Source organism: Peromyscus eremicus, chromosome 1 (genome assembly GCF_949786415.1).
Source record: "Peromyscus eremicus chromosome 1, PerEre_H2_v1, whole genome shotgun sequence".
Lineage (NCBI taxonomy): Eukaryota > Metazoa > Chordata > Mammalia > Rodentia > Cricetidae > Peromyscus > Peromyscus eremicus.
In genome coordinates this window covers 89,904,111-89,930,474 of record NC_081416.1, presented here as the reverse complement: position 1 = coordinate 89,930,474, position 26,364 = coordinate 89,904,111, and the positions used below count along the sequence as shown (strand labels likewise).

The 26,364-nt window shown below is 47.2% G+C and overlaps 1 protein-coding gene across 1 annotated transcript in view; it reads left to right on the top strand.

Annotated features, from left to right (window-relative positions):
* Mical2 (microtubule associated monooxygenase, calponin and LIM domain containing 2) overlaps positions 1–26,364 on the top strand; it is a 189,961-nt gene that overhangs the window by 86,127 nt on the left and 77,470 nt on the right. The window contains 12 exon segments of the mRNA XM_059268759.1: positions 205–306; positions 2,159–2,314; positions 6,062–6,162; positions 9,306–9,563; positions 10,623–10,738; positions 11,528–11,654; positions 12,292–12,382; positions 13,378–13,525; positions 14,400–14,599; positions 14,878–14,984; positions 21,221–21,289; positions 24,819–24,962. Coding sequence (XP_059124742.1) covers positions 205–306; positions 2,159–2,314; positions 6,062–6,162; positions 9,306–9,563; positions 10,623–10,738; positions 11,528–11,654; positions 12,292–12,382; positions 13,378–13,525; positions 14,400–14,599; positions 14,878–14,984; positions 21,221–21,289; positions 24,819–24,962 — 1,619 coding nt within the window.

Below are 26,364 nucleotides of genomic sequence, written 5' to 3'. Positions count from 1 at the left end.
CAATTGCACAGTTCTCAACCATGAACTTTGTAGATGACAGCATTGTGTCACAGTGTCAAGAGGCTGGATATACCTGATGCCTGGGCCTTTCTTAGGGAGACTCCGTTGGGTCATTATCCATTGCTCATGGCCAGCAGGGAGGGGTGGCATCACTCTCTCAGCCTGCCTCTGTCAGCTCATCTAATAGTCTCTCTGCCCCGGTAGAAGTCGGCTGGCGGGCAGAATTCCTCCCTGCAGACCACGCCCTGTCTGACTTTGAGTTTGACGTCATCGTTGGTGCTGACGGCCATAGGAACACTCTGGAAGGTGAGGATTCTTCTTCGGGGCTAGAGCTGAGAGATAACGAGGGGAACCAGAGAAGGGTAATCAAGATGGCAGATGCTTTGGCTAAGAGTAGAGGTCAGGCTGTTCTGTCCTGCCTGAGGCTGAGCGTGGGAGGATGGCCATTCCACTTTCCCTCTCGCTGGACCTAAGCATCCCCAAATGAGAATATGGGTAGCAGAACCTCTCAGAGCACAGAGGCAAGGAGTGGGGGAGGGCTTTTCTGTGAAAATGCTTCTTAAAGGGAGGACACTGTGGGAAAAGTCAACACAAACTCAAACTCACTGAGCACCTGCTGCTGTGTTAGCCAAGGTGCTCTCCTCTCACCTCATCTAAAACAAACATCTCAAGATTTTAATGGTATCCGCTCATGTTCAAGTACTCTCCCAATCAACAGCGGGGCCCTCTTCATAACTCTTAAGCATACCTACTGGCAGGCAGCTAGGAAAACTGTCAGGATTCAAAGCCATGCTTCTTTGAGTACAGCAGACAGGCTTCATGTACTCATTTATACTGAAAGTGTTGTCTGAGACTATGGTTGAAAAACAGCATGGTACCAGTGGCATCTCTTAGAGCAGGGGGAGTTGTGGTTTCTGAATTTGCCCCGGTCAAGGGTCCCAAGCTGAAAATGCATGGCTGGGAAAACTCATTCTCTAAGGATAGAATAAGGATGAAATAAGTCTGATCTCAGAAAATTCTGAATGTGTGGCCCTCCAGCTCAGGCCTCTCCTGTCTGCCCCCTACTCTGTCCAGTCTCAACTTGCCTTGCTCCCACTCCCGTACCCATCTTCTCACAGCAATATCTGTCAGGGCACTTAAATCTGCCAGTGTGGATACATGTATGATTTGTGGGATTGCTCTGGTGGTTTGGGAAAAATACGGGTCGGAATACTTGAAAGCCTCGGGTCTATGCTCAGCCTGCTATAGGTTGAACCTTCCTATATCAATCACTAATCAAGAAAATGCCACCACAGATGTACCCCTAGGCCAGTCTAATGGGGGCTATTCATCCGTTGAGATTCCTTCTTCCCAGGTATGTCTAGGTTTGTCAAGACGTAAACCAGCCAGCATACATCCTAGGCACCAGCCCCTGGGAACTAGTGTACTGGTTTCCTTTGCTAGGCCTTGATGTTGCCTTCAGAAGCACCATCCCGGCTCTGCCTTCATCTATATGGAGCATCTCCCGCAGTGTGTATGTGTGTCCAGCTTTCCCTGTGAATAAAGACGTCAGCCATGTTACAGCAGAGGACCCATTCTACTCCAGTAGACCTCATCTTAACTAAGCACATCTGTAATGACCCCATCTCCATTGCCACATACAGAGACACCAAGGGTTAGGACTTCACCACACATATGTGGTGGGGAAATGACAATGCAATACGACCCATAACAATGAAGATATAAAGAAAATGTTTTAGCATCCCTGTCCTATGGGAGTTCAGTCTAACCCTATTTTTCAAAAGGTTTTCTTCTCCATTTAAAATGCTAACAAAATCATTTGACTCATGGAAGGTTACAATGCCAAAGCGCCTTAAGAGTGTTCAGTGACATACTCAGAGTGTCTACAGAGGGCTGACCTCTACGGTAGCCTGCTGCACAGATCATTTTGGCCACTGGCCTGTGGATATGTAAGCGGCCCCTATGGTCCAACAGTACAGAAAAGAACAGAGCCACACTGACTTCAAAATGCCTCTTGCGGGAACAAGCCTGGTGCCTCTGCCTGCTCCAGAGCCCCTGTCCCCCTTGTCTGTGGGGCACTGAGAAGTGTCCTCAGCAATGTTGTCTGAGTTCCCACCCGACCTAGAGGACTGACCCATCTATCCTTTCCTTTCTGCAGGGTTCAGGAGGAAGGAGTTCCGAGGGAAGCTGGCCATTGCCATCACTGCCAACTTCATAAACAGGAACAGCACGGCCGAGGCCAAGGTGGAGGAGATCAGTGGCGTGGCCTTCATCTTCAACCAGAAGTTCTTTCAGGACCTTAAAGAAGAAACAGGTAGGCTGGAGAGATGGCTCAGAGGTTAAGAGCACCAGCAGCTCTTTCAGAGGTCCTGAGTTCAAATCCCAGAACCCACATGATGGCTCACAACCATCTATAATGAGATCTGGTGCCCTTTTCTGGGATGTAGGAATATATGCAGACAGAATATTGTATACATAATAAATAAATAAATCTTAAAAAAAAAAAGGAAAAACAGTTAAGACTTCACATCTCTAAACCAGACCCTATTCACAGTTGCTGTGAGTGTGTGTGTGTGTGTATGTGTGCGTGCATATGTATGAATGTGTGAACACATGTGTGGGGGTCAGATGACAACCTCTAGCATCATTCTTCAGATGCTGTCCACATTTTTTTTTCCTGAGAAAAAGCCTCACTGACCTAATGCTTGACAAGTAGGCTAGGTTGAATGGCCAATGAGCACCAGGTGTCTGTTTCTGTGAAACATTGGGATTACAATACCATGGCGGCCTTCCCCCAACTCATGGATTCTGGGAATCAAATTCCATCCTGCAGTATTTGCCCAGCATACGTTTTTCTGACTAAGCTATCTCCCCAGTCCCTTGTCCAAGATTTCCAAACTGTTCATGGGGCCCACTGGCTTCCAGGGGTCACTGGGACTGGAGTCTGGGAGCAAAGATTTCTCTCAGTACAGTGAATGTCCAGAGGCCCTTCAAGGAAAAGAGGGAATCTTGAGAGAATGTTCTGGATGTTGTGTGTGGAAATAGATTATAGAATTTACTGATGGGCATTTACTGAGTGTCTGTTGTTCACTGGTGCTCATCATTGTGGAATACAAAGTCAGTGTTAGCCCCACCCCTCCCTATCCAAAGAGGGTACCCACATAAAGTGCTATAACAAGAGGTAGTTAGGAAGGCTGTGCCTAAGTCAGCATGAGATGCTGGGGGCCTTCTGAGGAGAGAGCCTATAGTCTGAGGGGAGAACCTGAAGATTCCCAGGTGCTTTGTACAGCACATCAGCTGCCCTTCCCTATGAGACAAGATAAGGACCCCACACATGCTATGTATAATTGATTGATAAATAAAGTGCTGATTGGCCAGTAGCCAGGCAGGAAGTATAGGTGGGACAAGGAGAGAGGAGAATTCTGGGAAATGGAAGACTGAGGAGGCAGGGAGATGCTGCCAGCCGCTGCCACCATGAGAAACAGATGTAAAGTACCGGTAAACCATGAGCCACGTGGCAAGGTATAGATTTATAGAAATGGGTCAATTTAAGATATAAAAACTAAATAGCAAGAAGCCTGCCACGGCCATACAGTTTATAAGTAATATAAGTCTCTGTGTGTGTGCTTGGGTCCGAGTGGCTGCGGGACTGGTGGGTGAGAGAGATTTGTCCTGACCGTGGGCCAGGCAGGACCAGGAAAACTTCAGCTACAAATGGCACCCAACATGGGGCCGACCAGATCAGCAATCCAAGACTTACATTCTTTGTGGACAGATAGCCAGTAAATGAGCAACAGGTGCTCATAAGGGTAGAGGAGAAGCAAAGAGAAATTGGCTTTCTTTATAACCTGACCAAAAATGCACACTGTTCCTTGAAAAAGCAGTGCAATGATAATGTTAAATTAAGGCCTCTATTCTTACCAGGCATGGGGGCATATGCCTGTAACCTCAACATTTGGAAGGTAAAGACAGGAAAACTAGATGTTCAAGGCTAGCACCAGCTACATAATAGTTTTGAGGCCAGCCTCAACTCTAGGAGTCCCTGTCTATAAAAGAAGTAAAGTATGAATACTCTCCTACGGCCCAGTCTGCACTGGTCTATTGATACTTCCTGTCAGAGACACCTGCACACTCATTTCACATGGCTCCAGTTCCTATTAATGTGTCCATACTTTTTCTTCTCTCTTTCTTAGCACATTGTAAATATTGCCTACATGTCTCATTTTCTAATTCAACATCACATCTTAAATATAGTCCTGATGGTAGGTTTGGGGGACTGTGGCATCTCTTGGCATCCAAGCCTGAGGACTGTGAATGACCCGTGGCTTTGGTATTATCTCTGAGATGGGAATGGTTTTCTGTGTTCAAGGGGTCAAAGGGAGAAAAAACTCAAAAGGATCATGTTTCATGGTACACTGAGATGACAGGACATTCAGGTTTCAATATCCTTTAGCAAGGGCTGTGATTTAACAATGCAGCCATGGACATGCATTGTCTATGGCTGGTCCCACTGTATTTGTAACAAAGACCCTATGACCTACAAAGACACACATGTTCACTTAAACTTTAACTCCATCTCCCATGAGTTTCCTATTGTGATACCACTTTCCATGGAATCATTTTCTATAAGGTTCATCCTCTAGGAGTGGGCTGAGTTGCTGAGCCAGGCTCTGCCTCTTGCTGGTCACAATAGTATTTGCCATCTTATGTCCCTCTGAGCCTCCACAATTTATTATTACAAGTTTTAATATTTCCTTTCCAGAGTATTATATCCTTTGAATGATTTAATACTTAATTTTCCAGCCCTTCCTTCCCCTTAGAAACAAAGAAAATAAATACCCAAACCACCAAATAGGGACTATGATAGGACATTGTGTGTGTTTCTCCAAAGCTTTCATGAGCTTCCTTTAAACTTGGCTGTTGTTATACCGTAAGTCATTGTCTCACATCAGTGACAGCAATGAATTTCCTTTGATTCTCTTGGGGGCCTTCTGCATGCATGGCTGTTTCCTATTTTACTGTAATAATAAGGGTGTTGCTATGGTTACCCAGCACACCTTATGTGGGTGTTTTGAGGTCACTGTGTGCCTTTTGCTTCCCTTCACATAAACTAAGCCGGAGGGTCTCATGTTCTAGTGATCGTTAAAGTCAACCAGGGAGCTTAAGATGTAAGGTGTTGGCCCTACCCCCAGTTTCTAATTTAGCAGCCCTGACAATTTGACTTTCTATTAAGTTCTCAGGTGAAGCCAGTGGCTCTGGCTGAGCCTCCCGGCATCCCTTTGAGAACACAGAGCCAAGTGATCATCTCACAACATGATCTTAAGTACAGAATCCTATTATGTACATACGTTGCTGTCCATGGAAAGGACAAAAGATGAGGTCTAGGGCTGAGGAGATGGCTCCACTGAGGATCTGAATTCAATTCCCAGGACCCACACAAAAATGTTGGGTGTGGTAGTGTATGTTTTTCATTCCAGCTCTAGGGCGTGGAGACAGGAACATCCCTGAGGCTTACTGGCTGGCCAGTCTAGTCTAGTTGCTGAGCTTTGGGTCAATGGTAGACCCTGTCTCAAGAAGGCAGGTACCTGAAAAATGATACCTGACGTTGTCTTCTGGCCTACACACAGGCACATGCACACACCCACATACCAGGATGCAATCTAGGCCTTTAACCTAGAGCTATTGTTCTGTTGACCTGGGTTTTCTCATGCAAGCGAGGACATGATAGACATACTTTGTGGAGTAGACAGTGGACGTGGCCTAAGCATCCATGGTCCTGTCCAGCACTTCCTATAACACTTTCTGTCTAGCTTTAACTTAGGAATACTGGACACCTGTGGTCGTTTCTGTTGTTTGGTTGCTTTGTTTTTGAACATGTCTTTGTGCAATCAGAAAAGCTAGCTGCTTTGGTCTGGGTGACTTCTGGTCCTCTCGTCTACCTTCTCCAGCCTGCTATGTCTTTCCTATTTCTCTTATATGCATCTTCTGCACATACATAATGAGAGCTGGAATGAAGCAAGGTGCAGGATGGTAAACTGAGTCTGAATGTTTCTCCTTCCAGGGATTGATCTCGAGAACATTGTTTACTACAAGGACTGTACCCACTACTTTGTCATGACGGCCAAGAAGCAGAGCCTGCTGGACAAAGGTGTCATCATTAATGTACGTACCTGTAGACAGTGATTTCTCTCCTGTCTTCCCCCGGGCAGCATGGACTGGCAGTATCAGCAGATGTGAGAGAAGATACTGTCCTGCTAGAACCCATGCGAGCGGGGAAGGGAAAGAGAAACCATGGGGCACCTTCTTTGTCTTTGACGTTGTGTGACTACCCATCCACACAGATATGTTTCAAACATGATGGGGTGAGAAACCTTTGCCCAGAATATGATCAGCTGAATCTTTTCCTTCCTCAAATGTCATCCTTCATTTGGCCCGACTCCTTCCCTAGGAGGTCAGTTACCAGAGATGGGGACTCCTTGTCCTTGTGGAACATAGAGATGCCATCACTTGGGAGTCTCACACTGTGCCCTTTGTCAGAGGGGCACACTCACTGTTTGTGCCATCAGAGATGAGCAGAGACCCAGTTCTCCCATGAGCTAATTCAGGATGGTGGTCAAGATTTTGATTTTTTTTTTCATCTCAGTCTTACATCTATAAAGTAGAATAACCCCTGTAAATCTTCTGAAAAGGGTTCTTGAGACGTGACTGTGTGTGGGCGGGGGATGCCTGAGGAATGCACACACACGTATGTATATATGTATGCACACACATCATGCTTAGCACAGTACCTGGTAGACTGGTTTTCAGGGTTCTTCACCCCCAGCCTTGTTTGGACACTTGTTCTGTCCTGTTGGCTCTTTGATTTCTCTCCATGGCTTTGCTTCTTGCTTTATTTATTTATTCTTGTTCTGAAATATTGTCTTGCTGTATAACCCAGGCTGCCCTCAAACTCTCCATCCTCTTGGCTCAGCCTCCCAAGAGCTGAGATTGCAGGCATGCACACCAGGTCTAGCCTGCAACATCAAGTATAAAGAAAGAACGGGGTGGGTGCCCTCTTCTGACCCCTATGGGTACTTGCATGCATGTGGCGTATACTTCTGTAGACACACACATATGGATGAATAAAAATGAGAAGGGGAGGTGGGGAGGATGAGGTGGTCAGGCCTCACCTTCTAGAGCTCCTGTGTTCACTGCTTCAAGACAAGGATCTCACAGCCCCAGGTCAGCTGCTTCCAGGTCCTGTCCCAGGCTGGAAACTACCGTGTGCCTATCTTCTCACCAGCTTGTACTGGCATCTGGCCTGGAAGCACGAGTAACCCAGGCCTCCCCTGGGCCTCCTCCACCTTGGCTGGGGCCTCTGCTGAGAGCATGGGTTGTGGGCAGAGGCTGTGGGTAGGACAGATGAAGCTAGCCCCCCCACACCCCCACATACACACAACAGCTGCATGAGCACTGGGCTTCCACATCTGCCAGCTCACAGCTAGGTGGTCAGTCTGGAGATATGATATCCTCTTCTTCCCTCAGGTGTGCTGGTGTGGCTTCTTCAGTCCTCTCTTGGGCAAATACTGGGTACATTCTCTGAGGAAATATTAGAATTTTCAAAATAGAATATTAGAAATCACAGCTTCCCAAGAAATAGAAACAGAAGGTCACTCTGGATATAGGGGAGGCTGTATATCTTGGGACCTATAGATGTGCCCATGCTGGCATCTTAGATGGGTCCAGTTGGCATCTCATCCTATGGCACCATTCATGACATTATAAATCAGTAGAGACAGGCAGTATCATCTGCTGAGTACTTCCTATGTGCCAGGCACAGCATGGGATATTTCCTGTGTACACTCAAACTTCATCTTCATATGGCTTCAAGGAGGAATCTTGCAATCATGGTTTTGCAAATGAGAAAATGGAGGCTCAGAATAAAGCTAAACAGCATGACCATATTCCAGCTGTATGCCAGACTGGCCTTGAACTCATTTTGTAGCTGAGGATGACCTTGAACTCCTGATCACTTTGCCTCTGTCTCCCACATACTGAAATTACAGGCGAGCACCACCGCTCCCAGTTTTAATCAGTGCTGGAGACTGAACTCAGTCTTAACTCAGGTTTTTCATACACACTAGGGAGCATCCTATCAATGGAAACTCGCCCTTTCACATCATCTTTAGGAAAGATGGCCTTTGCCAAAGATGAGCAGAACAGACTTTGGAAATCTTCTAAACTTCTCATTCTGTAGCACTCTGTCTCTGGGATGAATTTCCTCATTGTCCGAGTACAGGCATCTCCACCCCAGCAGAGAAATAGGACAATTGCCCACTTTCAGAACCAAGTCATGAGCATCCCCAGCATCACAGAAAAGTGGGCAACTGAGTCTGGAAAGAAATTCAGAGAGTGGCATGGCATACCCATTTTTTTTTTCTGATATTGTTTGACTAACCACATCATATCTGGACCTCCGTAGCCTAACTCCATCCGTTATTAAGTCACATTTACTGGCTTTTCCTTTGTCTCTCAATTGTACTGAAAGTTATCGCCAGGACCAGCCATGTGCAATGTGCTCGTTTGTTTGCCAAGAGGCCGTTATCAAGCCCACTGTTCATTACGGTTCCCAGTGTCCTCTGTCTAAATTCCTACGAGAGATAGATCTTTCAGCACTCCATCCCAGAAGAAACTCGCCTCCCATGAGGAATTGCTATGCTTCATTTTCTGATAAGGAAAGCCCATATCACATTTCCACTTGGCCTTGGATGCCAGGAAGCCAAAAGGCAAACTGGGTGTTTAATCACAACCATGCTAACCACCGTGGCTGGACCATGTGTTTATTTCCTTGGCTCTGGTTTTCTAGTTTTGGCTCATGTATGTGCGCACAAACACACACTTCCTGCAGACATACATGCACATGTGTGCATCTCTGTGGAGGGCAGAGCTTGGCTTCAGGGGGAACTTCTCTGGAGCTATCATCTTGTCCTTTGAGACAGGTCTCTCACTGGCCCCGAGTTCACCCATTAGGCTAGGCAGGCTAGCAAAGGACTCCCGGGGATCCTTTCGTCTCTACCTCCCCCGCACTGAGATTATAATCACACACTGTTCTGCCTGCCTTTTTTATGTGGGTTCTGGGGATGGAACTCAGGTCTTCATGTTGGCACAGCAAATCCTTTACAGCCTGATTCATTTCCCAGCCCCTCTGTTTCTGTTTTGACTAGCTCCCTGGTAAAGACCCATCCCATGGTCTCTTGCCTAAGGGGGTCTGAATCTGGCCCTTTGGAGAGGAGGGAGGTTTTAATGTATGTTTTGATCTTCCCCAGGACTACATTGACACAGAGATGCTACTGTGTACGGAGAACGTGAACCAGGATAATCTGCTCTCCTATGCCCGTGAGGCTGCGGATTTTGCCACCAATTACCAGCTGCCATCCTTAGACTTTGCCATAAATCACAATGGGCAGCCTGATGTGGCCATGTTCGACTTCACCTCCATGTACGCCTCAGAGAACGCAGCCCTGATGCGAGAGCGCCAGGCACACCAGCTGCTCGTGGCCCTTGTGGGCGACAGCTTGCTTGAGGTACTCCCTGCCCTTAGAACCCTTCATTCCTGCCACAGTTCAGAGCTACACATCTGCACTCAGGCTCGTAGGCTCTGCTGCCAACATCCCAGGAAGGGCAGGTTCTCAGACAATGGGCAGGCCTCTGCCAAGGCCATGCTGGCCTGGGAGCCAGCCCTTTTGGCTGAATACTGAGATATGTCAGCTTGCCTGTAGCAGAAGCCTTTCCTCCCATTTCCAGCTTCTTATGGGCTGCTTCTAGATTGAGGAACACTGGCCAGCCCTGATCTAGAACCCAGGACTGTCCTCCTCACAACATGTAGACCCTAACCAAGTATTACTGGGACCTGTTACCCATGTGGGTGGCCCTGGGTGGCCTTTCAGTATAGAAATCTTCCAGAGTGTGAGGGAGGCTTGAGGACAAGGGGTTTTCAAAGTACAGTGCTGAAATCGTGACTTTCCCTGTCAACCCCGTAAGTGCAAGGATCCTTACTTAGATAAGCAACCATTTGAGGGTCAGCTTCCGATCTTAATGTGAGCATTGACAGTGTTTGCAAAGTCATCCAGGGCTGAGAGTCAGATTGCAAACCCTGCTTTGGTTACACTACGGAGCAAGCTGTTTACCCTTGGCTTGACCAGACCAGTCCTTGCTCACCCTTATTGTGACCTGTCGCTTCTATCCCTGTCTCCCTCCCAACCCCCGCTTCCTCGCTCTCCTCCTGTGCTGCATGCTCTGGCAGGCTCCATTTCCCAACCACAAAGCCTTTGCCCCTGATCCTCCCAAACGGAAGGAGATCAGAACCCCATCCATGCTTTACAACAAGCATAAAGGCCACACTTTTCAAAAGTGTTCTCTGGTTCCATTCTCTCTCTTCCAGAGCCCCCAGGTAGCTTTGCTACACATGGGGCTATTACACCTTCATATCTGTGCTACAACTACCCATGATTCTGGTAAGCTATGGGCAGCAGGGTCCAGCCCTGCTCTGGCTCAGAGCTGGCAACCAGAGAGTTCCAGATAGAATGGGAAAGGGATTGGGAGTCATTAGAGTCAATGAGAATTTTACATATGTTTTTTTACAGCCATTTTGGCCCATGGGCACAGGCTGTGCCCGGGGCTTCCTGGCAGCCTTTGACACAGCGTGGATGGTGAAGAGCTGGGACCAGGGCACCCCTCCCCTGGAGGTGCTGGCTGAAAGGTGAGCCTCAAAAGCAGAGCTCCTAACTGGAGGGTTCTGGGTAGGAGCAGAGCCAGGCTGGCTGTCCTGCAGCCTCTGCATTGAGCTTAATCTGCCATCCCACTGGTGGCCTGATGTGACCTCCGGGTCTTCAAGGACACTCTGTGTCATGATTCCTTCTTGTCAGTGAGTTTCTCTGGTGTCGAGGATAGTAGAGACAAATCTTGACATAGGCTAGTCCTAAGTCAGGGTTCTCTTTGATTTTTCTCATCCATGCAAGACCCAAGAGGTTTGTTTAAGGAAGTCTTCAAGGATGATTCACAGTGTCCTGCCCTGAGTAAGGATTCTGTGACCTGCCAGACCTCTCCTACAGTTGAAGTCCTGGCTTCCTCCCAGGCCCTTGCTGCTGGCCACAGCTGACCAGGAGAGTTGGTGCTGATGTAGGAGATAGTCTTCTGATGGCCTTGGGTGTGGACCGCTGTGGCCACAAAGGCAGGCCACAGGAGCGTTGTGGCTGGGTGGTGGCTTTAGCTGAAGCAGAGGCTACTGAGACGTTGGGCCCGCATTGCAGCCTCCTGCCTAGGGAAGGAGACCATGTCCCTAACACCTGGGCACTCTTTCCTCTCTCCTCCTCTGTCCCTCCCCTACATTTTACAGCTCTTGGGGGTGTGTCAGATTACAGGGGAGGATTATACAAACACACCAGAAGCAATCCCTGGAACCTGGGAGGCTGGGGGAGAAGGGAGTGTAGGAACAAGGGCCTGATATAGCAAGAGCAACCCCTGACCTCTGGGCTATGACTCTCTGCAGAGAAAGTCTTTACCGGCTGTTACCTCAGACAACCCCAGAGAACATCAACAAAAATTTTGAACAGTATACATTGGACCCAGCAACACGGTACCCAAACCTCAACTTGCACTGTGTCAGGCCTCACCAGGTAAGCCCACTCCCAAGTCTGTCTTAAGCCCCTGCAGTGATCTGAGGAAAAGTAATGGTCTCATAAATTGTCACAGCCCTGAAACTGAGGCCACCAAAGCTTGCTAGCAGAAGGGTGGAGCAGTTCTTTTCCCCACAAGATGCAAAGGTACAGCCAAGGCCTATTAGGCCTCTTTATAGTCTGTAGGAAACTAGAGCAGAAATGGAGCTGTGCATATGTGTGTGCTTATTTACATGTTTTCATGTGTTAATTTGTCACTGTGCAAATGTGACATCAATCATATCTCTCTCTCAAAAATAATCCACTTACCTAGATACCCCCTTTCTTCCTTACCATGCATAGGCCTGGACATCATTTTTCCTGGGGATTTTATCCACCCAACCTCTGTCATCTTCTATTAATAGGACAGAGAATAGTATGGGTTCCTATTAGCCAATTAGATAGTCACTGCCAGTTGCCACATTTGGGAAGCCAGTTTTTGTCTATGACTCAGTTGTCTGGATGCCATCCGAAAGTCAGACCAGCCAATGCCTGAAGAAAGCAGTAGCGGGTAGGGAATCTTATGTGGGGCACAGAGAGGCCTCCAGCCCAGGATCTGGGAACTGGTGGGCAGATGTGTGGTCTTCTCTGCTCGTAGGTGAAGCATTTGTACATCACTAAGGAGCTGGACAGCTTCTCTCAAGAGAGATGGGGCTCAGTGAGGAGATCCGTTAGCCTCTCCAGGCGGGGTGAGTTGCCCTTCTGGAACCCTGGGACAAGCTGTGCAGGGGATGAGGCTGCAGATCCACAGCCAGCCTGGCTCTGCCCCCTTATCTGTGTGACCTTGACAAGTGCCTCTTCTCTTGGTCCTTCAATTTCCTCATCTATAAGAGCAAAAGTAAGACAGGATTATCGGAATTAAGACATGCAGTTACTTGCTGAGCACTTAGCAAGGAAAGCCCACTGTAGGGAGTTCCACAGGGCTGATCTTTCTTTGCCTCTTATTTCTGGGATGAGTGTCCTGTCTCCCTAGCAACTAAACAACAGATTCCTGGGGCTTCCCCCCCCCACCTCCTTATCTTCCTATTCCTGACACAACACTGCCACAGAGTGGGCTCAGAGGCAGGGGAGGTATTAACTCCCCAACAACCCCCTCTCTCAGGCCCCTCTCCTCTGCTACCCAGAGACACTCCAGCTACCTCTGTGTGCCTCTCTCTCCCTTCCCTGCACACAGCCCATGCGCAGCTGCTGGGAAACACTGTTGACAGTAGTAAACTTTTATTGTCACACAAACATGGCAGGCTCTCCACATTCTCTGCTCTCACCCCATCCTCTTTTCCTGGAACGCCTCTGTCTGATGAATTCCTAGACACTCTTCAGTAGCCAGCTCAAATATACATCCCCAGACACTTTCTCTACAGAGTTCTTCTCCCTGGGACAGCTTGCAGCAAACCTGGTCATAAGCACCTCTATCCACGACAGCCCCATGTCATTAGTGTCACCTAATAGATGCAGGGTCTGTGTTCCCAGCCTCCAAACCTGGACCCTAGCCATAGTGGACCACAGGGACAGTACTATTAGACAGCGTGCTTCCTGCTGACCCAGACCCTGTGCGGTGGCCATCAGGGCTACTTCTATGCCACCCACTCTTCCTGGCTCCCAGCCCTGTTGGCAGTGGGAGTGATGCTCAGGCTGAACTCTCTGAAATTCCTGCAGAGCCTCACCACCTACCTCTTCCCTACAGAGTCAGACATCCGGCCTAACAAGCTCTTAACCTGGTGCCAGCAGCAGACCGAGGGTTACCAGCACGTCCATGTCACCGACCTGACCACATCCTGGCGCAGTGGTCTGGCTCTGTGTGCCATCATCCACCGCTTCCGGCCAGAGCTGATGTGAGTGTGGACCCTGGACACAAGGGACCCCAGACTTTTCTGGGTGGAGACCCCCAACCTGGCTTAGTATTTCTCTCTGCACGTTCTGGTTGGGTTGTTTTCTAAAACTTGCTTTTCCCTTGTTTGGACAGCAACATGTTTGCCCTGTGTCCCTGGTACCTGACGGTCAGCACAGGGGCAGTGGCTGCATCTCAACACTTGGCCCCCAACCCTAATAGCCACATTTTGGAAACTGAGCATAGGCCTCAAAGCCCCACCCCCCAGGAGAGGAAGTAGAAGAGAGACCTACTCAGCCAAAGAAGTATTTTTTGACACTCTGATTCATCAGATCATTTCTAGAATCTTCTAAAGCTTCTTTGTATGTGGGCAAAATGGCAGGGTCAACTGGAAAGTGAGGTGACATTCTAGAAACTCTTTGTGATGATAAAAGAAAAATACCTATTGACATGGGGAGCAGCACAGACTCCCATCCATGTACAAACCCTTCCTAAAAGGCTGATGGAAACCTACCAACATCATCTAGCCATGAGGAGATGGGAGTCTCATCTCCACATGATACATATCATTTGATTGGTTTGAGAAAAGATCCTGTTTTTCTCAAAGAAAAGATAATTACTATAGCAATTAAAATGAAAAATGAGGGAGAGAAGTAATTAAAGTAACTCCTACATTTTCCAAAGGGAGTAAATCATTTTCTGACGGTTTCAGGCTAGGTCAGTGGTGTCATCATGATTCATTCCCTTCATGAGCAAGGCATGTTCCAGGGCTAGAGGTTGGGGCTCAATGGGGCTGGAGCGTCATCAGCCCACAGTGCTCCTTATGGGCTCAGTGCATCCTGGCTCACCCTGAACTTCCCCTGGTGTTGGTCCTCCAGCAACTTTGACTCACTGAATGAAGACGACGCTGTGGAGAACAATCAGCTGGCATTTGATGTGGCCAAGCGTGAGTTTGGGATCCTGCCTGTGACTACAGGCAAAGAGATGGCGTCTACTCAGGAGCCCGACAAACTCAGCATGGTCATGTACCTCTCCAAGTTCTATGAGCTCTTCCGGGGCACCCCGCTGAGACCCATGGGTAAGCATGGAGGCCGTGTCTAGTCTCTAGTGCCTTCCCTGTCCTCCAGTCTGATCCGGCTGGTATGTCTACCCTGCATCTTCAAGACATCTTTGACTCAAGGCCAAACCCTTGAAGAGATGCAGTGGCCTCCCCACACCCTCAGCCATTTAAGATTTATAAAGGTTGGGGTGAGGGAATTATTCTAGAAGAGCCCTGATACAAGGACACCCATAGGTTACAACATCACCACCTGGGCCCTAGATCCCAATTTCAATGTTGCTTTTACTTCTTAACAGATTCCTGGCGTAAAAACTATGGAGAATATGCTGACTTCAGCTTGGGCAAATCATTCATTCCTAATAACTATCTCAACCTCACATTTCCCAGGAAGAGGACCCCACGGGTAAGTTTCAGGCTGGCCTTTTGTTTCTTCCTCACTGCAGGTGATGGGGGAAGAGGAAGGAGAATTTCATGTCAGGGCCCTCCTACATCAAAGATCAGTGAAGAAAATGCGCCCCCCCCAGACTTGTCTACATTAGGCCAGTCTCATGGAGGCATTTCCTCAGCTGAAGTTTCCTCTTCCTGGTGACTCTAGTTTGTTCCACATTAACAAGCACTAACTAGCACAAGTCCAGGGCAAAATGAGCGTCTAGAACTTTCACGATTTACAGAACCCTTAGTGCCTATGACTTTTTCACAGTACTCCCAGATCAGGAAAAAAAAAATGCCTATTGTTCTGTTCCCTAAGCAATTAAGTCCAAATAATCAGTATTTTTCAAGATGTCTGACAGATGACACTGAGTGTCCTGCCATTCCTCTGGGTTCACTCTGGTGTCATGGGATGCTTAGCTACACAGTTTGGGAACCACAGGACTGAAGAATAATTACCATAATTACCATTTTATTCATGATGTCCAACTTGTAGCCTTAAGGTAGAAGTGTACCCCCAGAATAGCTGTGAATATAGCCTAACACAAAATTGTGAGCTTGATTCAAACATGATAAAGACATTGTTTTTTAGATCAGGTCTCCCTATGTAGACCAGGCTGACCTCACACTTAACAGAGATCTGCCTACTTCTGCCCCCTTCCACTGGGATTAAAAGTCTACTCTATCCTGAATGATACTTTTTATGGCAATTTTTTTGTAACTCCATTATGCATTTCTTGAGTGTGAACTTTGTAAATGACAGCGTTGTCTCACAGTTGCACAAAATAAGTAAGCATACGTTCTCACAGCCTACAAGCCGTGGGCTGGACACCTCTGAACTTAATGTGTGGTCTAAGACAATTCACTCCATCCAGTGTGGCCCAGAGAAGCTGAAAACTGGATAGCCTTGATTTCAACCATCTTGCATCTCAATGGGAGATGGAATGTCCTTACTTACTATGTTCACAGTTACAGATATAAGCCAGGGCCCAGGGAGGCCACATAGCTTGCCAAGGTCACACACTACTGAGTTATACTTCATTGCTTTGCCCCCCTGCACTACATCTGTTCATCAAAAAGGCCTTTGTTGTATATCCAGTAATGGAGCATGCTGAAGTGAGGTTAGTTGGGAGGCAGTGGGAAGACCGAGAGGGGTCCCACACAAGATGCTGAGAACCACACACGCATTCTTATCTATCTGTGATGGCTCCGCCTCTGTCATGCCACACAGATATTGGTATAGTCAGGCACATGCCCTGCCAGCAGGGGAGCTTGTGCACACTTAGGGAATACAAATTTAGGTTCAATCATGCCTGGACCGTTCTGCCCCATAGCCTACCTGGCCAACAATGCCTGCAACCTTGATACAGGTTGAATGAATACAGTCAGTATTCATCCTCCTCACTATCCCTCCTTGGTGTTTCTCCAGCTTCCAGAGAAATATCCTACCATGCCCACCTGTCCATCCCTCCACAGTGCCCCATCTCTTCGTCCAGAGGCATCACTGTCCCCTGCTGAGGCAGTCCTAACAATCTCTCTCCCTCCAGGTTTGAATCCTAAAGATTCAATTCTTCTTTCTCCTCTCCTCTTATCTTACTGACAACATTCAAATCTCAGTAAGACATACCAACTTCAAGCAAAATGAAGGCATTTTCTCCACTAGGGCCATGCTTTGAGGGAGAGTACTTCACTCAGGATTGCTAAGTAATGAAGACTGGGTGGGTGGCCCATGCGTGAGAAAGGAAGGCTAGGGATTGTGTTTCTCTCTTTAGAGTCTTTGGTGTGCTTCTGCAGTCTGCCTGTGATCCCGGTCAGCACCTAAACACTTCTTAGCATAGGATGAACGTTCTTGGGAGTTCCTAAATTATTTTCACCATGCAAGGAGGTGGCATCTCGGTGCCACGTTTTTCAGCCTCTTGCCTTTCTGTGTTCACACAGATCTACACATACTCTTATCTGTGCTCCTTTGGACTCTCCTAGACCTCCCACTCCTGGGCAATGCCAGTTATTATGGGCACTGTTGTCCATCATTGTTAAATGATTTGCACATGAAGGTACCTGGGATTTGTCTCCTCTTGAGCTCATTCTTGTGAGACAACACATAAATCCGTCAGCTACTGTCGAATGCCCATGCCAAAGGTCAGCTGGCTAGCTCCTGCGCTACCAGCACTGGTTCCTAGAAGAGATGGAGTTTCACAGCATGACTCTTCTGTGTGTGGTCAGAGTGGTCCAGATGCTGCTCTAGAGCCCACTGAACCTTGAGCTTTCTGCACAGATACTTTTTCAGAGAGACAAAGGTGTTTTTAAAAAGTGCCTCTTCTATTTATCTAGCCTGATTGCCACCTATCCATCTACCCTTCTATCTATACAGCAGTCCATTCACCCATCCATCCATCCATCCATCCATCCATCCATCCATCCATCCATCCATCCATATATCTACCCATCATTCCGTTCACCCACCCACCCATCTACCTATCTATCCTTCTATCCACCCATCCATTTACCTATCCATCAGTCCATTCACCCACCCACCCACCTATCTATCCACCCACCACCAATCTATCCATCACCTACCTACCTACCCACCCACCCATACATCTACCCACCCATACATACATCCTTTGGAGGAAGGATGGGAACATAGTGTCCTTGCAATGTAGTGGGTAGGGAAACTTTGACTTGGAGATGTTAAATTTTAATAAGTTATACAGGTATTATCAAAGTAAGAACTAGAATTCAGATGTTTAAAATTCTGTTCCTATAGCATTAACACTTGTACAGCAATGTGCAATTTAAGAAGTGTTTAGCATTCTGTGATTCCAAGCTTATGAGTAGATGGTGTTAGACTCTTTCCTATAGGTGAGGACAATGAAGTCAAAGTAGCTAGGTGATTTTCTGAACGTCACTAGCCACAGCCTAGCACCTGAACCCGTGATTCCTTGAAGAAAGAGCTTGTCTGCCAGTGTCACTGGCCATCTTTTTAAATATCAAAGCTGATAACCAACCCAACCAGATCTAAATTCCTCCAGGGTTAGGCTAGACCAGATAACTAAATATAAATGTTGTTTGCATTGAGCCAAAACAGCTCAGGATGTGTGGGGACATGGCTGTCTTCAGCTAGTCAGATTAATTATCAGACTAGCAATGTGTGGCATTGGTTGTTTTGTAAAGAGGGAAACCATTTAGTTTAATAAATGGCTTTTGGCATATCAACTCTTTCAAATCCTTGGAAAATCATGATAAGAAAATGTTCCTAGGGTGAAAGAGCTGGAAACGTTCATAGGAAGAGAACGTAAGCCATTTGTTTATTCTATGTTCCCTCAGCCTGGCCATGAGAAATATTTGGTTTATCCTTATGCTTCTGGTTCTTTGTCAAGTATAATAAAGTCCAGAGTGATTAGAGCCTTCTTGTGAAATGTATTTTCTTTATGTTTTAACAATCTCATACATGTATGTAATATATTTTTATCACCCCCATTCCCACAGAAGCCCCTCTTCTCCCTACCAGTCCCCTCGGACTTTCATGTGTGTGTGTCTGTGTCCATGTCCCACTGAGTTTTACTAGGCTCACTTGCATGAGCATAGGTGGGGATTATTTAGCGGCGCATAGCAACTTACCAGTTGCTACTCAAGAAAATGGCTGTGGGTTAAGGTCTTGGGTCAATATTTGGCTTCCAATGAGAAAAATAAATAAATAAATCTCTACATTTTCATTTTCTTAGACTTTTGTTTTGACCTGAATCCTAATAGTACTTTTTACTGGGGAAAGTAAACATGGTTTGGATGTGTGTGCGTGGCTAACCTTTCCATGTAAACTCATTTTATTTCCCAGGGTCACTGTGGAGGCATATAAGATGCAGAGGTTGCCCCCTTGTACTGCATTTATTCTCCCAGGACTTAGGATCTTCTTAGGAGCTGCTGACTGGGCCCACCACCCTGGAGTGCATTTTGTGAGCCCTTAAGTCACATGTCAGAGTGGGGTCTAGCCAGGCTCCAATTGTTTGAACGGTCCCACCCTAGGCTGTCAAGTATAAGGGAAAGAGTAGGATGTATTGCTCTTTGTGAGAAAAGCCAAGTCCTCATTGAAAGTGGAAACAAAAGCACAAAGAGAGCCCTCAGATTATGCACGAAGCTTTCTTGTTGATGGGACATTCTGTACTTTCACAGCTCTGGTCCCTGGGCCTAAGTGGCATTCACAGTCAGTGGAACTGGGAGCCCAAACAGTTGGTGCCTCTAAAACCCAACATTGTTGGAAACAAGGTCATCTGTTTCTCTTGGTGTCTGTCCAGCATTTAGACTGGGATTATTTCCATTCAGAAAACAGTGATTTATGAGAAGCTGAAGGAGATGTTGAAGGGAGGCAGGGCCCTTTGATCTGCTCTTTTATGGTGTCTTAGTCAAATTTTCGAACAAGAGGTTGGGGATTTAGCTCAGTGGTAGAGTGCTTGCCTAGCAAGCGCAAGGCCCTGGGTTCGGTCCTTTTTTCAGCTCCAGAAAAAAAAAAAAAAAGATTTGATAAGGGCTGGAGAGATGGCTCAGTGGTAAAGAGCACTAGCTGTTCTTCTAGAGGTCATGAGTTCAATTCCCAGCAACCACATGGTGGCTCACAACCATCTGTAATGATATCTGGCTCCCTCTTCTGCCTGCAGACAGAACACTGTATACATAATAAACCTTTAAAAAAAATACAAATTTTCGAACAAATATCCAGGACTAAACTGTTGTTGGTCTTTCTTTTAATGGGATTGGTGAACATGGCAGCTGTGTGTGTGTGTATGTGTAGTGTATGTGTTGTGTGTATGTGGTGTTTGTAGTGTGAGTGTGTGTATGTATGAGGGTGTTTATTGGACTCAAGTGATGCACAGTAGACTCTGTGCTGTGGTTCCAAGACAGCTGTTTCAGAGTATCCAGGCATGAAAGGACCCTTCTGGGGCGAGGCAGCACTATGCTTGGGCCTGGATGGGTGTTATGCCTGGGTTTGCAGTGAGTCTGTGGCACCTCTTCCTGCATTTATGATGTCTGAAAGGCTAGGATGTGATGTGGACCTGCCATGGAGGAAGTAAGAGTATAGGAGAGTCCATGCAGATGGCATACATGCTCTGTGGAATGTGACTCCAGACTCCAACAGGAGATAACTGTTGAGAAAAGGTCCAAAACACTGGAAGTTGGTAGTTAATATGTCTGTCCCTAGGAAATAGACCTAATCTGGGCTCAAAGATGCATGTGGAGAAGATATAGCACTCCGCCTCCTTCCCCACCCCAGGCCATGGTGACAGCTCAGTCTTTATACCCCTCCTCATCTGCCTAGGCCAGCCTGATAGGCCTTGGTAGATTGTTCAGATTCGGTCAGCGGAGGATGAACTATGGGGGGTTATCAGGATAGCTGGGTAATACACTATGAAAGGGAATGTGTCTATTAAAAGTTATAGTGGGCCGGGCGGTGGTGGCGCACGCCTTTAATCCCAGCACTCGGGAGGCAGAGCCAGGTGGATCTCTGTGAGTTGGAGGCCAGCCTGGGCTACCAAGTGAGTCCCAGGAAAGGCGCAAAGCTACACAGAGAAACCCTGTCTCGAAAAACCAAAATAAATAAATAAATAAATAAATAAATAAATAAATAAATAAATAAATAAATAAATGTTATAGTGAATGAGGGAGTCGGTAAATCTGAACCATCCCTGGCAAGCTGGACATTCAATCTCTAGTCCTCAGGTTGGAGCTAATGTTTATTTGAAATGAGTTAAATCTTATGGTACCTGAATTGCAGGCTTAATTTGACACCAAAGCCCTGAAGGGCTCACTCAAGTCCTGAGAATGCTCTCTGCAGGGTGAACCTGTCCCACCTCTTCATGGGAGGCCCAAGGAACAAAGACAGTCAGGGAGTTCCCTCCCATAAGGCAGCAAACACAGAGGGCACCCCCAGGCCTGGCTCTGACCTCAGGCACATGATTAACCCCCCTGCAAGCCCACAGCCACTGTAATAGAAATGATGCATGCCCTGCTTGTGTGACAGGATTTCTGAGACAGAGTGGAAGCACGCTCCGCTATGCCTGGCTGTAACTCCATGGCAGCACTTACATGCAGGGCCATCTATTCCCATGTCTACCATTCGGCTGACAGTGGTGTCCAGACAAGCATGCATCCTTCTGTGCTTCCAGTTCCAACAGTGTCCGTGGCCCCGAGCTCACCATGTTTCCTTGACCATTGCAGGTAGACACCCAGACTGAAGAGAACGACATGAATAAGAGGAGACGACAGGGCTTCAACAACCTGGAAGAGGTATGTATGCAGCTGGGCAGTGGTGGCGCACGCCTTTAATCCCAGCACTCGGGAGGCAGAGCCAGGCGGATCTCTGTGAGTTCGAGGCCAGCCTGGTCTACAGAGCGAGATCCAGGACAGGCACCAAAACTACACAGAGAAACCCTGTCTCGAAACACCAAAAAAAAAAAAAAAAAAAAAAAAAAAGAATGTATGCCTGGGCTCAGTCGATACAAAGCCCATGTCCTGAGGGCCAGTGGCTTTGGGTGTGCTTAGCTATGTCTCTAGTCCTGGTCCCATTTTGTTTTTTCTCTCATGAACCACTGGAATCCAGGCTCAGTTTGATCACCTTACTACTTCCTAGCTGTATAACCTTGCAGGATGAAACCTCCCTGGGGTGAGGGCTACAGCTCTCAAATGTGCCAATGTATCCAAAACTTTTTTGAGCTTTGACAGGTTCTTAGATCAATAGGATGACGTAGATAGCATAGTTAATTAATATGGAGTTACTAATTATAGTAAGCAGGAAAGAGACACCAGCAGGCCTGCTCTCTACACTTGTTGCTGCTTTTTTTCTTCAGTACTTGGAGTCTTTACGAAAAAACGTTGAGTGCCCGTGAGTGCCACCCTCTGGTAAAGGGAGAAAATTGTAGGAGATAGTGTCCAAGTCTAGAACCTGCCTCTGCAAATGTGAGCAGAAGGAGGGCGTGCAGTCTACTTTAGTGAAACAATTTAAAGAGACATAAGATATGCACCTCATTTCATTTTACTTGTGCATGTGTGTATACATGCTGGAGGGTAATCATGCACCTTGTATGCATGTGAGTGTGTGTACATGCCAGAGGGTAATCATACACCTTGTATACATGTGAGTGTGTGTACATGCTGGAGGGTAATCATGCACCTTGTATGCATGTGAGTGTATGTACATGCTGGAGGGTAATCATGCACCTTGTATGCATGTGAGTGTGTGTACATGCCAGAGGGTAATCATACACCTTGTATGCATGTGAGTGTGTGTACATGCCGGAGGGTAATCATACACCTTGTATGCCTGTAAGTGTGTGTACATGCCAGAGGGTAATCATACACCTTGTATGCCTGTAAGTGTGTGTACATGCTGGAGGGTAATCATGCACCTTGTATCCCTGTGAAGGTCAGAGATTGGTGTCAAGCATCTTTCTTGTTTGCACTCCACCTTATTTTGGGGGGACAGGGTCTCACACTGAAATGATAGCTCATCTATTAGGCTCGACTAGATGGCCAGTGAGCCTCAGGGATCAGCCTACCTCCACTTCCCACTGCCAGGGCTATGGACACGTTCCACTGCACCCAGCTTTTTATTTGGGTTATTGGGGGACCTGAGTTCAGGTCTTCATGTTTTGTATGCCAATCACTTTACCAGCTAAGCCATCTCCCGAGCCCTGTACTTCATTTTTCAAAGCCACCCTAATTCTGCAAAAGGAAGTATGCATATGCTAATGAGGTGTGGATGCCAGTTTTAGCTAGGCTACAGGCTGATGTCAAAGATGACTCAGAGGCACATGGGATAATTTATAAACTATGTTGGTGCTTGTTCCCAGGACTTATAAGAGACTTACTGCATCTTCTGTGTGGTTGAAGAGGTTTTATTGCTGTAGTTTGTAAAACATTATTGTTCATGCCTCAGACTTGTTCCACCTCCCATCAGTGAGCTGTCAATCAAGCCAGGAGCCCACCATGATAGAGTGCAGCTGCCCACCATTTACCATATTTTCTGATAAAAGAAAATCTGGAGTTCACGTCACATCTTACAATGTGAATATGCTCACTATTCTCATCTGAAGCGTTTCCAGAGCTTTGGGGTCGATCCCATCAAGAACTGTGGCTTCAGGGGCTGGAGAAATGGTTGAGCAGTTAAGCAAGCTCATTGCTGTTCCAGAGGACCCGAGTTCAGTTCCCAGCACCTGCCTAAAACTGCAGCTCTGGGGAAATCCAATGCCCTCTTCTGGCCTCCACAGACACCTATGTGCATGTCACACACACAAACACACACGCACACACACATACACACGTTTAAAAAATGAAAATGAAAGAGAAATGCACACCCTGGTGCCCTGACTCAATGAATCAAATCTGGTTTGGAAAAGGGATCAGAGTTTATTGGTGCATTGGTGACGGTGTGGCCCGCTGTTCTCGCCCACTTCGATTTTGTGCAAACAGTGTTCACTCAGTAGATTTCATCCTCCCCTTGAGTGTGTATCCATGTGCAAGCCACACTTCATCTGCTAAAGCAGGGAGTGGCTCTCCATTGTGTGCTTGTCCAGCATTTGACTACACTGTGCATACACAGCCCCCTCCCCGGGGCTGCTTCTCTTTGGGATCTTATTTTAAAAAACAGTCAACTTTAGCTTGTGTCTTCCCACGCATCTCTTCTGAATAAACACATCTTTCCCATGTCAAGGAAGCAGTTCCTGTGGGGAAGACTCACTGTTTCCTTCAGTGGCTTGACCACCCACTTGGCACAGTACCCCTCTGTATGATCTGAGATGTATGGGAGAAGATGCCATGGAACAGGAAAAGACATGTTAGGAAATACTAGAAATTTTCAAATTTTATTAGTCAGTAGATGAGTGAGATGGAACTCAGTTTTATAAACCATCGTAACCAAGCTTCCTATCACCCCTCATAAGTCTTGTTACCATCGTGCATCCCAGTAGGATGGATGTGAAGGGCCCTTCATCCCTGTGCCCTGAATCCCTAGAAACTCCGGTCCCAGGCTAATTGTGAGAGCACATCAGACCAACACAGACTGAGATCTTTTTATAAAACAGCTGCCAAGTGCCCTTCAGAAGAGTCAGAGCCAAGGAAGATAGTGAAATTGCCAGAGATTGGAGGAGACTAAGGAGACGAGATGAATAAATGTGTAGGATCCTGGATGGGAGCCTGGAACAGAAGAGGGTGGAAACGGAAAAACTGATGCAATCCAAACAGAGCCCCTGGTCCAGTTGGCAGTATTATGCCAGCGTCCGTTCCCTGGCTTTGATAACAGTGCTGTGATAATTCCTGAAGCTACATCAAAGTGGCTGGGGGAGGCACACTTGAGAGCAGGCTGTACTTCTTTGTACCTTCTGTGTAAATCTAACACTATTTCTGAATTATTTTTTCTTTAAAGATTGGAGTTGTGGGCGAAGTTGGGAAAGGGAATACAGAGGAGCAAAAAGCCTACAGCCTGTGCTTAGGATAGCCTAACTCTCCTCACACACTTTCTGCTTCTCAGCCAAAATTATGTATTTTGGAAACTATTTTATGTAACCCTTCTCTATTAGAACTGGTTTTTGTTTTGTTTTGTTTTGTTTTGTTTTTTGCAATAACCTCTTAGTAAGACACTCCTCCCATTTTGTAGATGGGGCAAATTCAAAGACATGAATCGCCTAGGTCCAGGGCTGAGAAGGAGAAAGACTTCAGACTTTAACTGCCGGGTTCCCAAGCCATGTGGCCATCCTTTAGACACTGAGGGCCCTGTGTCCTGAGGATCTTGTATTCCAGTGTGCTGATTTAATCTTTGCAGCTGCCGGCCTTCTCCAGCCGTAGCTTGGGCTCCAGTCAAGAGTGCGCTAGAGAAGGCGGCAATCAGAACAAAGTCAAGTCCATGGCCAACCAGCTGCTAGCCAAGTTTGAGGAGAACACACGGAACTCTGCAGCCCTGAAACAGGTAAGGCTATCATATGGTCACTGGACCTACTCTACCAGTGGCAGAACCCTGCTGGGCTAAAGTTCGCCACCTTGGTCTGACAAAAAAAAAACAAAAACAAAAACCTTCAGCCTCCTGGTTATGCAATAGCAGACTTTTCCATGGGGTCAGATAGTAACTCATTTCTCCTTTGGAGTCCTACTGTCCTGTTAGAACATTTAGGCCTCCATACTGGATCCCTCAACAAATAAGGGTGATAGCATTCCAGTAAAAACCTGTTTACAGAAACAGGCCCCTGGATTAGGCCTGTGAGTCACAGTTTGCTGGTGTCCATCTTACAGTAATTAAATCCATTTCCTAATTTGGTTTTGCACTCAAATCATGATTTGTACCCAGTCTGAGATGGGACAACTCAAGTTGAGAGGCTGTGTAGGAGAATCCTGCCCACGTCCATGGTGAGATGATGCGTCCTGACCAGAGGTGCTGACTCAGATAACTGCAAGGTCTTAACCGACTTCCTCAGTGTTCCCTGGTGCCTCTCCTCTCCCCACACCAGCCAGGCCCTGCAGGCTGTGTTTGACCAGGGCAGGCTGGCTGCTGTGGTTCAGGCTGCAGAGTCCTCTGCCTCACTGAGTCTTTGATCTTAGCTTGGTTTCTCTTCACTGCATTTGGACGGATGTTGTCTTGCTACAATACATTGTCATATTACAAAACTCTGGGGTCAGATTCCCTTTGTCTATGGTGGACGCTGGTCTCATGACAAGATTGAGCTCATTTGGCAGAGGGGAGTGGGGGAGGTGGGAGTGGCCAGTCTCTTCCCTGGTTAACTTTAGAGGCAAACATGAATGGCTCCTTGGTCTTGGGGTTAGCCACACCTCTTCTGAATAACTAACCTTCCCTAGGAAGTAGATTTTTTTTTACAAAAGGGCAATTTTCTTGAGTCCTGTCTTTGTCTAAACAATTTCCACAGTCCTTTCTGGACACCTGGCTCTGTTCATTTGGCCTGGATATCTCTGTCCTGGAGTGGGCAAGAAGGTCTCTGTTTCCAGAAGGACTGTGCTGGCCACCCTAGCCTGGTGTAGGCTGGCACTGATGGCCCAGAGCCCTGTATTTGAGCCAAAAGCAAGGCCTGTGGGATTCACACGTTGTCCCAGAGCAGACTTGTCCATCGACATGCTTGTAGAGCCAGGGATCCAGTTTCCAAGCTGGGACAGGCTTGCAGGAACCTAGCCAACACCATCTCTGCTCCTCCACATGGTGGCGTCTCCTAGTCCTTGCTGCGCCTCTGCCCACTCCACATGCCTTTCTTACTGGCCTTTTCTTTCCTGTCTCCTGGGGCTGCTTCTCTGGACTGCCTCTCTCCTCCCAGGACTGCCGCCGGCTCTCAGGCACAGGTAAGCCTGTCTTGTGCTCTGCCTCTCGC